The sequence below is a fragment of the Enhydra lutris genome, unplaced genomic scaffold (assembly GCF_002288905.1).
Source record: "Enhydra lutris kenyoni isolate GAN:26980312 unplaced genomic scaffold, ASM228890v2 scaffoldscaffold92, whole genome shotgun sequence".
Taxonomy (NCBI): domain Eukaryota; kingdom Metazoa; phylum Chordata; class Mammalia; order Carnivora; family Mustelidae; genus Enhydra; species Enhydra lutris.
In genome coordinates, this window is record NW_019154176.1 from 3,324,925 (window position 1) to 3,338,834 (window position 13,910).

General features: G+C 54.4%; 1 protein-coding gene across 1 annotated transcript in view; it reads left to right on the plus strand.

Moving 5' to 3' along the window:
* LOC111162468 (collagen type V alpha 3 chain) overlaps window positions 1–13,910 on the plus strand; it is a 36,947-nt gene that overhangs the window by 15,673 nt on the left and 7,364 nt on the right. Inside the window, 30 exon segments of the mRNA XM_022526905.1 lie at window positions 607–651; window positions 760–813; window positions 949–1,056; window positions 1,530–1,583; window positions 4,528–4,581; window positions 5,452–5,496; window positions 5,761–5,814; window positions 5,938–5,982; window positions 6,346–6,399; window positions 6,497–6,550; window positions 6,640–6,693; window positions 6,830–6,937; window positions 7,096–7,185; window positions 7,463–7,516; window positions 8,323–8,430; window positions 8,536–8,643; window positions 8,730–8,783; window positions 9,239–9,292; window positions 9,938–10,045; window positions 10,120–10,173; window positions 10,375–10,428; window positions 10,546–10,599; window positions 10,735–10,788; window positions 11,288–11,395; window positions 12,025–12,078; window positions 12,249–12,302; window positions 12,597–12,650; window positions 12,821–12,874; window positions 13,032–13,139; window positions 13,321–13,374. Of these exon segments, the coding sequence (XP_022382613.1) occupies window positions 607–651; window positions 760–813; window positions 949–1,056; window positions 1,530–1,583; window positions 4,528–4,581; window positions 5,452–5,496; window positions 5,761–5,814; window positions 5,938–5,982; window positions 6,346–6,399; window positions 6,497–6,550; window positions 6,640–6,693; window positions 6,830–6,937; window positions 7,096–7,185; window positions 7,463–7,516; window positions 8,323–8,430; window positions 8,536–8,643; window positions 8,730–8,783; window positions 9,239–9,292; window positions 9,938–10,045; window positions 10,120–10,173; window positions 10,375–10,428; window positions 10,546–10,599; window positions 10,735–10,788; window positions 11,288–11,395; window positions 12,025–12,078; window positions 12,249–12,302; window positions 12,597–12,650; window positions 12,821–12,874; window positions 13,032–13,139; window positions 13,321–13,374 (2,007 nt within the window).

Here is a 13,910-nt window from a genome sequence, read left to right on the forward strand (position 1 = left end):
GTTACATTGTATCTCTCTGTGGCTAGAGACAATCATGTTATTGTCAAAACACAATTATGTTGTATCCAAGTGCAATTTCATGATAGTGTCTGAGCTCAGTCACATTGTAACCAAGTGCAATTTTCATTGCAACCCAAGCCCAGGGTTTGGGCACCTGGGCTTGAACAGAGCAGCCTTGCTGTAGCTAAGCACAGACTCGCCTTGTTGCCAGGCACAGAGTCGCATTGTAGCCAGCACAATGGGGAACATTCCTTTGCCTTTAGAATGAGACTGGGGCCTGGAATGTTCATCCTCTTTCTCCTGCCAGAAGGAACTGTGGACACAGTGTCCCCGGGAGATTGGAATCAATTACTCGGAAATTTGGCCTTCCCTGCACACCCCCACACAGATGACCCTGGGAGGCTGCCAGTGGGAAGAGGGGTGGAGAGCCAGTCTCTTGCACACCACACTAGCAGGCTTTGGAGAAAGGTCATTTCCTCTAAGGCTGCCCCCTTCCACTCTTGTCCAGTATCCTTGGGACTGCCCTGACTTGTTTTGGGGCAGGGGACTGAGTTGGAGGGCCCTTCTTAAGCAGGGGAGGGACTTGAGATCTTTTTTATTTTTCAGGGTACCTCTGGCAACCGGGGCCTCCAGGGGGAGAAAGGAGAGAAGGTGAGAAGGGAGAGGGTTCTTGGTAGGGGGGAGCCCTAATAATGGAGCTCTTGTTGTATCCCTTCCCTGAAGCCCTGACCTCTGACCTCTGCACTTCCTCCCACCCAGGGAGAAGATGGCTACCCTGGCTTCAAGGGCGATGGGGGGCTTAAAGGAGATCGGGTAAGATGCCTCCGGATGAGGGATCTAGTGATTCTGGGGCACTTGGGGAAGACAGGTGGGAGGATGCTGGGGCTAAGATAGGGGGCTGGAGGGACCAGGAGTAACACAGGGTCTAATACCTCCTTTCTATTCCAGGGGCTCCCCGGACCCCCTGGACCCCGGGGAGAGGATGGTCCGGAAGGGCTAAAGGGGCAGGAGGGGCTGCCTGGCGAGGAGGGTCCTCCAGGCTCAGCTGGGGAGAAGGTGAATGGACCTTGGTCACCCTCTCCAGTCTACTCCACAGCTTCCCATCCTGCAGCCAAGATACTCCCTGGCCTTCTGCCTTCTACCCTTGGCTCTTTTATCTCCAACCTCAGGAGGCTGCTACCACACTTACCATCTCTAATTTCTTAACTCAGCGTTACAGAGCAATTTCATGCACAGTATCTGATTTTATCCCCATAACCACCACAGGCAACAGGCATTTTTATCCCCATTTAACAGACAAGGAAACTAAGATTTGGAATAGAATAGAATAGAATAGAATAGAATAGAATAGAATAGAATAGAATGTGTTGCCCAGAGACATGCTCTTAGCAGGCAGGAGCCAAGATTTGAACTCATGTTTCCCTGAATCTCACCCTATTGCCCCTGTCACCATGCTCTAGCCATTCTGTCCTTTCTTTTCTGACCTTGAGGTTGCAATTTCTGACCTTTGTCCCATAACTTCTCTGCAGGGCAAGCTTGGGGTGCCAGGTCTCCCAGGTTATCCGGGACGTCCAGGCCCTAAGGTAAGAAGCTCAGGGGTTGGGAGTGGGCAATGGCAACATTCAGATATTCAGGGCCAGATTGTGGTCTAGGCGAGTGAGCTACCCACCCCTTGGGTCACTAAGAGACAGCAAAAGATGTGAGCTTTGGTATCAGACTTGGATTCAAATACCCACTCCTTACCTGCCTAGTGACCTTGGGCAAGTCTCTTGAGCATACTTACTTCTTTGTAAAATGGAGATCCCAGTAGTTTTTATCTCATCAGTTTGATTATAATGACATTGATAATTTTGATAATAAAACTATAGGATCCTTCTTATCTGGTGTGATTGAGGCTGGTTCAAACCAAGCCAGTAGGAGGAGAATCACAAAAAAATACATATCTTACAATACTGAATTATAACTTACAATAAAATGCACTTATATAAAAAGATACATTTGTCTGCCAATTTTTTAATGGATGAGGCTGCTGATTAGACAGGTTTTTCTGCCTAAGCCACACCCACATTACATCACTGAAGATTTATAGTTTGGGTTTATATAAAGTGGAACAGAAACTTGGACACTTGGGAAGAAATCCGAGTGCCAAATCCTTCCAGAGTTCCACACTTTTGTCATCTCCATCTGGCAGTCATCTTGTGCATGCCTCATTTGACGTGACTTTTTTTAGTGACTTCCCTTTTTATTGAGTCTTTTCCATTTAACTTACATTTGGTAGACATCTTTCTTTTCCTTTCTGCATCCCATCAATTGTTGTAAACTTTCCTTAAGTCACATGACTCCAGTAGCAAGGGCAACTGACATAAACAGACTGGGGAGTAAACTCAAGGCACCATACCTAAGAATAGAACTCAACCCACTGGAGCAGGAGTTCATGGGAGTTAGAGCAAAGCCTCTTCGCCAAGACCAGTCCATGCGTTTTGGACAGCGAGCAGCACACGACAGAAGGCATGATGTGTTGTTTAAGTTGAGGTTGTTGTCTTAGCTGTTATAACAAAAATACTTTAGACAGCGTGGCCTAGACAACAGAAATTTATTTCTCACTGTTTGGGATGTTGGGAGTCTGAGATCAGAGTGCTAGCGTGGTTGGATTCTGGTGAGGACTCTCTGGTTTGCAGACAGCTGTCTTCTCTCTGTGTCCTCGAATGGTGGGGTGGGGGTGGGAGAGGGGGACAGAGGGAGAAAGAGAGGGAGAGAGAGATGGGGACAGGGAAGGAGGGAAAGAGAGAGAAAGAGATCTAGTCTCCTTTTCTTTCTTTCTTTCTTTCTTTCTTTCTTTCTTTTTTTTTTTTAAGATTTTATTTATTTGACAGACAGAGACCACAAGTAGGCAGAGAGGCAGGCAGAGAGAGAGGAGGAAGCAGGCTCCCCGCTGAGCAGAGAGTCTAATGTGGGGCTCAATCCCAGAACCCCGGGATCGTGACCTGAGCCAAAGGCAGAGGCTTTAACCCACTGAGCCACCCAGGCACCCTGAGTCTCCTTTTCTTATAAAGACAGATCCTGGGGTGCCTGGGTGGCTCAGTTGGTTGAGTGTCCTCCTTTAGCTCAGGCTGTGATCCCGGAGTCCAGGGATCGAGGCCCATGTTGGGCTCCCTGCTTAGCAGGGAGTCTGGTTCTCTGTCTCCCTCTGCTCCTCCCCCCTGTTCACGCTCTCTCTCTGTCTTCTGATCACTCTTTCTCAAGTAAATAAGTAAAAAAAAATTTTTTAAAGACACTGATCCACTTCAGTGGATCCCCCAGACAGAGGGTTCCACTGTCACCACCTACTTACCTCCCAAAGGTCCCACCTCCAAATGCCATTCTTCAGCATAGGGCTTTGACATATGAATTTGAGGGGACACAAATATTTGGTCCATAGCAGTCAGTAATAATCAGCCTGAAGAATGACAACTAATGTGTCATAAACACTTACTGTAATGCCACACGCCATGTAAAATACTTTCTATACGTTATCCTAGTTAAGCCTCACCAAAACCTTGTGAGGGAGGTATTATTGGTATCCTCAGGCTACAGGTAAGGAAACTGATGCTCAGAGAGAGTAAGCCATTTGTCCAGGGCCACACAGCTAGTCTAGTGATAGGTCTGCGATTCAAAACATGGTGAGGGGTGGGAGGAGATAGCAGACCCTATGATGTCCTCCCCTGGGTGGAAGGAGGATGACTCCAAGATGGGCAGGACAGTGTGGGCTGCGGCCAGTTAGTTAACAAACATCAAGTAAGCTCCGACTATGTACCAGGTTGAGGGGAATAAGACCAGAGCAGCGTATCCTAGCAGAAAAACCAGACAATGAGTAAGTAGGCAAGTGAATGAGGTTGTTTTTTTTTTTTTTAAAGATTTTATTTATTTATTTGACACAGAGAGAGAGATCACAAGTAGGCAGAGCAGCAGCAGGCAGAGAGAGAGGGGGAAGCAAGCTCCCTGCTGAGCAGAGAACCGTATGCGGGGCTCAATCTCAGGACCCTGAGATCATGACCTGAGCTGAAGGCAGAGGCTTAACCCACTGAGCCACCCAGGCGCCCTGAACAAGGTTGTTTCAATATAAATATTTTGGGAAAACAAAATAGGACAATGTGATAGACGGCAAGTGACTTGGAGGTTGTGGTGGTCAGGGCGGTGGCAGAAGACTTCTCTAAGGAGTTGACATCTAAATGAGACCCAAAGGATGAAGAATAGCTCCGTCTGTGGGGACCTGAGAGAAGAGCAGTTTAGGCAAAGGAAAGAGCCAGTGCAAAGGCCCAGAGGCAGGAGTGAATGAGTGTGCCTGAGTAGCATGGATGGGCCAGTGTGGCAGGAGTGGAATGAGCAAGGGCTGAGGATAGGGAAAGAGGAAGCCTTGGAGGAGGATGGGGCTGGAAGGACCAAAGAAGCTTCTGGAAAGGATGGAGTGGCTGAAGGGTGAGGGGTCAACTTTACTCACCACCCACTTTTTTTACCCACAACTTTTTCTCTCTGATTCTCTCAACTCAGGGATCTACTGGCTTTCCTGGGCCTCTGGGACCATTAGGAGAAAAAGGGAAGCGGGTGAGTCGTGATCCAGGGGTCAGGGGAGAGGGTAGGACTTGGCGAGGGGAATGACATGTGTGGTTCTTCAGAACAGTGGGGAGGCCCCTGGGTGGCTGCATGTAAGCCTAGAAACACTTGTTTGTACACATACCCCCATACACGGTGCAGGGCCCACGTAGGTGACCCCACCTGGCATCCCTGCCCACATGCTTGCGTGTGCCAATGGGCACACGCCTCACAGTGTGGATCAGATGGGGTCTGGGGGCTGCAGCCTGTGGGCCTGCGGTCAGCAAGGACATGGGCCTGCACGCACGTGTGTGACTGCAGACATAAATGTGTGTGTGTGAGGGTGGGGACATGCTCACAGGTGCCCGTGTGTCTGTGGACATGGCGTGCAGACGCGTGCATGGTGGGTGTGTGGCCACTGTGTCTGTGGACGCAGTGTCTACACACAAGAATCTGTGTGTACGGCTGTGCTTATAAGGACCATGTCCTCCTGTGAATCCGTGTGTGCGTGTGTTTACGTTGAGTGTGCACATGTGCAAGGAACAGATTGCATGCGGAGCTCCAGGTGTCGATCCGAGGCTGTGGGTCACCCGGCGTGTGCTGCTGCATGACGTCTGGGATAAGTGGGTGTCCTTCTGGGCGGACACACCTGTGTTTGGACCCTGTAGATGCATTCACAGGTGTAACTGGGTGTCTGTGATCTTCGCACGGTGTGTGTGTGTGTGTGTGTGTGTGAGAGAGAGAGAGAGAGAGAGAGAGAAAGGCTTGTGAATAAACGTGCAGCAAACCTCTTTCTGGGTCTGTGCCTGGATGCATTTGTGTGTGTCCGGTCTTTGCAACGTAGCTTTCTTCTGCTTCCCCCTCACCTGATTTATTTTCCAGGGGAAGGCGGGGCAGCCAGGCCTGGAAGGAGAGCGGGGACCACCAGTAAGAAGATGGCTCCCCCATTCTGTCGGGCCTGGGGGCGGGGGCGGGGGCGGGGCTGGAGGGAGGGGCTGCAGGAGGAGAGGCGAGGGTGGGGGTGGGGTGGGGTGGGAGGTTATGCAGGTAGGCAGGGAGAGGGTTAGGGTTATGTTGGTGTCCCTGGGAGGGCAAGAAGGGATCACAGAGGGAGGGGGCCCAGAGGACTGGGGCTCATCTCCTAGCTTCTCCCACCCTCTTGCTTCTAATCTTTGCTTCTTTTCTACTCAGGGCTCCCGCGGAGAGAGGGGGCAACCAGGTGCCACCGGGCAACCAGGCCCCAAGGTAGGGGCTGGCGGGTGATCAGGCCCCCACGTGGGGCCCCCTCACCCAGGCTCCCCAATGTCCTCCGGAAGCCCTCCCGGTTGGGTTTGTCCTGCAGCCTGAATCTTATGCACTGTGTCCTAGGGCGATGTGGGCCAGGATGGGGCCGCTGGGTTCCCTGGAGAAAAGGTGAGTGTGGGTATTTCTGGATGGGAGACAAACCCAGGAGGGAGGGAGGCATTATGACACGGTGGAAGGAACAACCTCTAAAGTTGGGAGCTGTGAGTTTAAGTTCCAGCTCTGCCACTTGCCTGCTGTGTGACTTTGGGGAAGTCACTCAGCCTCTCTGGGCCTTGTTTTCTCCCTCTATGAAATGGTAATAAACACAGTCCCCACTGCAAAGGGCTGTGGGGACACAGGAAATGACTGAGTGTGTGTCACGTGTCTGGCTCCATGCCCGGTGTGCACAAAGTGTTCAGTATGCTTGTCCTAATGCGGGGCTCAGACGGCCAGGCAGGAGGGATGAGGCCGTGGTTTCTGGTTCCATTTCAGGGCCTCCCAGGTCTGCAAGGCCCTCCTGGATTTCCTGGGCCAAAGGGTCCCCCTGTAAGTGAGTGCACCGTGATTGGGGGTGGCCTGGAGGGAAGCCAGGGGTGGGAAGACTGCTTAGTCATGGCTTATCTCTGTCGCACCTTGTTCCCAGGGCCCCCAGGGGAAAGATGGGCGTCCTGGGCACCCTGGTCAGAGAGGAGAATTGGTGAGTAGCCTCTGGACTTCTGAACCCTGACACGTTAGGCTCTCTAGTTCTTCCTCCCATGGGACACCCCTTTTAATTTTTCTCCCCAGGGCTTCCAAGGTCAGACAGGCCCACCTGGACCGGCTGGTGTCGTGGGTCCTCAGGTCAGAATGGACCCCACAGGTCTTCCCAGTTCTGCACCAGTTGGGAGTTATTTGGGGGGAAGCACATCTCCGACAGCCCCCTCCCCCACGCTGGGCCACCTCCATTCAAAATAAGCTTTTCTTCCTTCCTCTTCAGGGGAAGACAGGAGAAGCAGGACCTCTGGGGGAGAGGGGCCCCCCAGGCCCTCCTGGACCTCCTGGTGAACAAGGTCTTCCAGGCCTGGAAGGCAGAGAGGGTGTCAAGGTGAGACGCTGCCCCCTGGAAAATCTCAAGTTAAGTGGCCCCAAAGGTTCCCCAATGGCCCCATGCCACTCCAAGGCTCAGAATCACCCCCAGATTCACAGACTAGGAGGAAACACCCCTTCTCTGGAGCCTGACCTTCCTCCTCTGCCCTCCTGCAGGGGGACCTGGGGCCACCCGGACCCCTTGGGAAGGAAGGACCACCTGGTCCCAGGGGCTTTCCTGGCCCCCAAGGAGCCCCTGGGGATCCAGTGAGTATCCTTTGCCCTCCCCCCCTGCCCCCGCAAATGTATCTGGCTGGACTCTGAAGCAGAAAAGGAGAAGGGTGCTCTGGGGAGGGACATGGTGGTGGCATCCTGGGTGGGGACAACCATGAAAATAAAGGAATGACAGCAGGCGGGACCTGGAGGAGATAGACCCCTGACCTTCAGCGCCCAGGAAGAAGAGGGGAACTGTGAGCCCCCAGAAGGAAGACAGGACCTGGGCACACCCGTGGGCGTCTCTTGACTGAATCATCTCCTCCCTCAGGGACCTATTGGTTTAAAGGGTGACAAAGGCCCCCCGGGCCCTGTTGGAGCCAATGTAAGTATAAGCCCATTTGCTGGGTGGGGGACAGGGTGGCGGTGCCTTGGGGCATCTGGGGAGCTAGACATTGCCATGATTAAGTCCCCTATCCTGGGTGTCAAACAGGCCTGGCTCACACCCATGACCTCAGTTTTCTCACCTGTGACATGGCCCCATCCGTGAGATGATCCATCCCACACTTACTTACCTGCATGCCAGACATCAACAGATTAAAGACCTCCTTTCTCCTGGAGCTTATTTCTAGTTGGGGAGATAAGGAATCAGTGGCATGAATAGCACAGAGAAGGGGGAGTAGGGAGAGAGCCGCTGAAATGAGCTGCTCAAGGAAGGCCTCCTGAGAAGGTGATATTGGAGCTGAGACTTGAGGGAGGTGAGGGAGGAGCCATGTGGGTATATAGGGGAAGAGCATTCCAGGCAGTGGGACTAGCATGTGCAAAGGCCCTGGGGCTGGAGTGTGAGCAGCATGCTGGAGGAAACGGTGGGACCTGTGTGGCTGGAAGGAAGGGAGCGAGAAGGTCAATAGGAGGCAGAGAGGGCAGGAGGTAATGGGGCAGGTTGTGCAAGGCCTGGGGGCCACCAGGAGGATTTCCCATTTCGTGAGCGAGCTGGAAGCTGTGGAGGGTGGTGAGCAGGGGGATGTGTGTGCCCTGACTCAGGTGTCGACACCTCTGGCTGCTGTGGGGAAGGGCACAGAGTGGCCAAGACAGCAGTATTGACCTGACTCAATGCCAGGCAACTTGAAAGGCCTCTATCAGTGAGAACTACTTTTGCTATTTTTCCTGACCCTTTACTCCTGTTTTCAGGGCTCCCCGGGGGAGCGGGGTCCACTGGGCCCGGCAGGAGGCATTGGGCTTCCTGGCCAAAGTGGAGGCCAAGGCCCTGTTGGCCCTGCAGGCGAGAAGGGGTCCCCGGTGAGTGCCTGCCCTCTACATTCCTCAAGCATCCTCAGGACTCCACATACCAGGACCTTCCCTCTGCCCTGACCCCTGACATACCCCCTTCCACTCTCCCATCAGGGCGAGCGTGGCCCCCCTGGCCCCACAGGCAAAGATGGGATCCCAGGCCCCCTGGGGCTTCCTGGACCCCCTGGAGCTGTTGGTCCTTCTGGCGAGGATGGGGACAAGGTAAGTGTTCACAGAGAGGGCAGGACTCAGGGGCTTAGGGTACGGAGAGTCCAAGTTGGTCCTCCATCATGCTCTTTCCCCTGCAGGGGGAAGTGGGTGCCCCTGGTAACAAAGGGAGCAAAGGTGACAAAGGGGATGCGGTGAGTGTGGGGCCCCAGGGAAGGAGGTGGTCCTGGGGGAAGGCAGAGGGATGGGGAGGATGGGGTGGGTAGCTGGGATCCTGAGAGAATGGGGAGGGAGCTGAGGTGGTTACCTCCTCCTCTCCCTTTTCTTGGTGGCATCGTTCTCTCTGTTTGTGACTCTGGGAGGCTCTGAGGCATCACATTCCAGCTTCCCCCAGGACTTCAGCCACAGTGCCTACTGTCTGTCTGTGAGCCAGCTCAGTCCCTAGAGGGACTTCTGGGGAAAAGTCCTGATGAGCCAAGCTCAGGATGATGTCCGTGTCTAATCCCATCAGTTGATGGCTAGGAAGACAGGGCTGTGGGGGAAGCAGCTGTTGCTTCCTGGTGGGTGGAGTGGGAGGGAGTGATTGTTATCTTGAGGTTTCTCCTAATCCTGAACTTGAGATTTTTTTTGGCTGTGTCCCCTCCTCCAGGGCCCACCTGGACCAACAGGAGTACGGGGTCCTGTGGGACACCCAGGCTCCCCGGTGAGTGCTCCTGGCTTTGTGACCATCTCCTGGATCCCAGGTGGGAATGGACAGTGTCCTCCACCATGACCCAGACCCAAACTCAACCCTAGCCCTAATCTACCCCTCCATGCTGACATCCAGTAGGAACTCACCCCAGAATCTGACTCAATCCCAATCTCAACCTGAATCCTGAAGGCCTTCACAGTCCCAGTCTTAACCCTATCCATGACCTTAACCTCAACCCCAACTCAAACTTTATCTTTAAATCTGAACCTTGACCCCATCCTACCCCTAACCCCAAATCTGACCCACCCTCCAATGCTGACCCCAAACCTGAACTCAAACTTTGAATCTGACCTCAGCCCCAATCTCAAACCCAACCCTAAATTCCATCTCAGCCATATCATGACCTTGACCTCAACTCACCACCCAATGCCCACTCACTACCCAATGCCCATGTGAAAACTTTGACTCAGCTCTTGACTTAATTCCCAAAATCTGACCCTTAACCTGCACCCCCAATGCCAAGTCCAACCCTGACCCTTTCCAAACTTAAGCTCAACCCTGACTGTAATTGTAACCTTGGTCCTGACTTTGACCCAGAGCCTATCTCCAACTCTTCACTCAGACCCCACCTGTACCCTGCTTCTGTCCTTCTCCCAGGGCGCAGATGGGGCTCAGGGACGCCGGGGACCACCAGGCCTCTTTGGGCAGAAAGGAGATGATGGAGTGAGAGGCTTCATGGGGGTGATTGGCCCTCCCGGCCTGCAGGTGGGTGTCTGAGTTTGGGGGTGTGGCCTCTTTCCCTGCACTCTGTGCTCCAATCTTTCTTCTTTTTCCCACAGGGGCTGCCAGGCCCTCCTGGAGAGAAAGGGGAGGTTGGAGATGTGGGGTCCATGGTATGGACAACCTGGGGAAGGTGGGAGGGAGGAGAGGATGGGTGACTGGTGGCCATTACATTAATTTTGGAGGGGCGGTATCACAGGGCACATTGTCATTTTAAGGTGATGCTGGTCACCAGCATTAAGGATGGTGTTTGTGGCTAGTGGTGCCTTTGGGGAGTCATGAGGTCACTGGATGCTATTCTGACTGTCCCACAGGGTCCCCATGGAGCTCCAGGGCCTAGGGGTCCCCATGGCCCCAGTGGATCAGAGGTGAAGACTTGCTGGGGGGTGGTGGGGCAGGATGTCTGAGAGGTGGGGACCTCCATTTCCCCAAAAGGGGTTGTTGGGATCCCACAGTCCCACTTCTACTGCTTGCTGTCTCTCCAGGGCCCTCCAGGGCTGCCTGGGGGAGTTGGTCAGCCAGGCGCTGTGGGCGAGAAGGTGAGAGAAAGGGGGTAGGGGGCTGCCTAGGGTGGGGGAGGCACAGCCAGTCTGGCTTGGGGATGGCTGTTCTGGGGAGCTCCTCCCTGTCCTTCATAATCAGAGCTCTCCCAACCCTGACTTTGCCTCCTGCAGGGTGAGCCAGGGGAGGCTGGAGATCCAGGACCCCCAGGAGCCCCAGGCATCCCTGTGAGTGACTGTGTTCTATACCCCTGCACACGTCTCAGGGAATCCCTGACCTCTGGGCATCTAGGGCCAACTTCACGAAATCTGGGCAGGCCTGAGTCAGACCTATAGGTATCCCCAAGCCCCGGAAGGTCTCAGATAGGGCTGCTACGGAGAGTTCTTCAGGTTGTACACCTACAGGGTGCAGGTGGGGGCTTGGGTCCAAACCATGAACCCGGAGTGGGGGATGAACTTCCCGGAGGGATCCCCTTTCCTAATTCACTCCAGCATGGCATGTGGGCTAGACCAGCCTTGGTTATGATCTCTGAGCAACTGGACCATCCCGGCCCCTGACTCCAATAAACCCTAGATGTCTTCGACATCTGACCCTTGGACAGTCTAGGCTCTACTGACCCCTGACCCCAGGAAAGTCCCAGACCACTCCGATTCCTGAGTCCAGGGAAGCTAACCCTTGACTTCTGAAGAGTCCCGGCTATTCTGATCTCTGACTGTTTCTGCAAAGGGGCCCAAGGGAGAAATTGGTGAAAAGGGGGACTCAGGCCCATCTGGGGCTGCTGGACCCCCAGGCAAGAAAGGTCCCCCTGGAGAGGATGGAGCCAAAGGGAGCGTGGTGAGTCCCGGGAGAAGTGGAGGGAGAGATCAGGGAGGGGCACTTGTGTCCTTTTGAACCTGCTCCCCAGCTTCTATCGAGGGGTTCCTCCTCCAGTGTGCTGGTTCCCCAGGCAACCCAGCACGTGGCTGAATACTGACGAATGATGGTTATAGGTCACTGTATGGGTGCAACTTGCTTCCACATGGAATCATTCTGGAAGCGTTGGAACTGCTGAGATCGATGCCCAGAGTTGGGGCTGATGTGGGATTTGGCCTTAGGGTGGAGGCTGAGACCCTCCCACCATCATGATGGGGCTTGGGGTGGGGTGGGAGGGCAGTGAGGACCTTCAGGGTCTACAAAACCTCAAGTTGGATCTGACCCCTTTCCGGAGGGTCTGTCCTACCTGTGAGTCCTGAGCTGGGAGGCGCCTGGAGGATGGAGTGAGGTGATGTGTGTCATGGGTTTAGCTCAGCACCTGTACACCTTAGACTCTAGAAAGTTCACCCTATCAGGGCGGGGACTTTGTGTTTTGTTCACAAGCATATCCTCAGCAGCCCAGGATGTGCCTGGGGACAGTTCATGTGGCAAATAAATGAATGAATGCCCGATAATTCAGAGAGGTGCTTAGTCCTTGTTCTGTCTTCCAGGGTCCCACTGGGCTCCCAGGAGATCTAGGACCTCCCGGAGACCCTGGAGTTTCGGTGGGTATGAGCCCTACTCCCCCATAATCCCCGACATAGTCTCGTTTCTGTCCCCATATCTCCACCCTCCATAGATTTGGGCAAGGTCTGTGGAACAAATAACCCTCATATTTCCCCACATTTCACCCCCAAATCCTTAAGTGCCTCCACAACCCCTGCCCACCCCACAGGGTATCGATGGCTCCCCGGGAGAGAAGGGAGACCCTGGTGATGTTGGGGGACCGGTGAGTGGCGGAGCAGAGGATGTGGTGCTGGTAGAGGGGGTTGGGTTGGGTGAACTGGGGTGAACTGGGGGGACAGAGAAGTAGGTGGATGAGATGCCTGGGACCCCTGTAGATGCCCTTGCCTTGCCTCTCTGGGGCTTCCCCTGGAACATGAGCTACTTCATTGAGGAGGTGGGAGATGGCTGCTGTTGGCGTGGTGTATGGGGGAGGCTGTCTGGGTCAGAGGCATCCTGAAACATAGTCATGCTCCACCAACATGAGCTAATACTACCTGGTGCTGTTCTGTATTCCTAGGGTCCACCTGGGGCTTCTGGGGAACCTGGCCCCCCTGGGCCTCCTGGCAAGAGGGTGAGTGAGACCCACCTCCTGGCTCTCCTGGGTCCATCCTTGCCCCACCCATCTCCACTGGCCTCCCTTCACTCCCCAGGTCTCCCTAAACCCCCACAGACCCCTGTCACCCCAACAGGCTCCCTTTACCCCTAAAGCTCCCCTCCCCCACATCCTCTTTCTGTCCTCAGGGTCCTTCAGGCCGCATGGGTCGAGAAGGCAGAGAAGGGGAGAAAGGGGCCAAGGTGAGTACTCCCCACCCAGGGAAGGGTCCCTGTGCTGATGCTTGGCCAACAGCTGGGCCATCAACGCAGGAGTCCCAGTTCCCTCCCCCTCCCTCAGGAGCTCAGGAGGAAGTTTCCCTCTGACTCTTTCTGCTCTTCCCTTGCCCTGTTCTGTTAGGGGGAGCCAGGTCCTGATGGTCCCCCAGGGATGACAGGCCCAGTGGGGGCTCGAGGGCCCCCTGGACGTGCGGGGCCTGAGGGTCTTCGAGGGATCCCCGGCCCTGTGGTGAGTTGGGTGGGAATAGGGATGGGGTGGGGTGGGGTCAGCTCCTCCCTTATAGTTTCTCACCACAATTTGGAGCAACTGACCCTGGCTGGGGGTGGGGGTCGGGGGTGTGTGTGGAGGCCAGGGCATTCACACTGAGTTCTGGCCGAGGGCAGCCTCCCCATGTTTGGCTTCATCCTAGGGTGAACCAGGCCTCCTGGGACCACCTGGACAGATGGGCCCTCCTGGACCCCTGGTAAGAGACTTCTTTGTCCCTGATATCCTGGCACTGAGAACCACACTGGGCGTCCAGGGACCGTCTAGCAACTGTGGGTGCTGGTGGTGCAAGCTGACCCCTCACTGACTACCCATCTGACAGTCCACCATGACCATCTGTACTAACCATCTCTCTGATCACTTATCTGGATGGTCTACACTGACCACCCACACTGACCTTCCATCTTGGTGGTTCATACTGACCACAGTGATCCTCCATCTTGATGGTCTTTGCTGCTCATCCACACTGACCCTCCATCTTGATGGTCTACACTGCTCATCCACATTGACCCTCCATCTTGATGGCCTACACTGATCATCCACATTGACCCTCCATCTTGGTGGTTCATACTGACCACAGTGGTCCTCCATCTTGATGGTCTTTGCTGCTCATCCACACTGACCCTCCATCTTGATGGCCTACACTGCTCATCCACATTGACCCTCCATCTTGATGGCCTACACTGATCATCCACATTGACCCTCCATCTTGGTGGTTCATACTGACCACAGTGA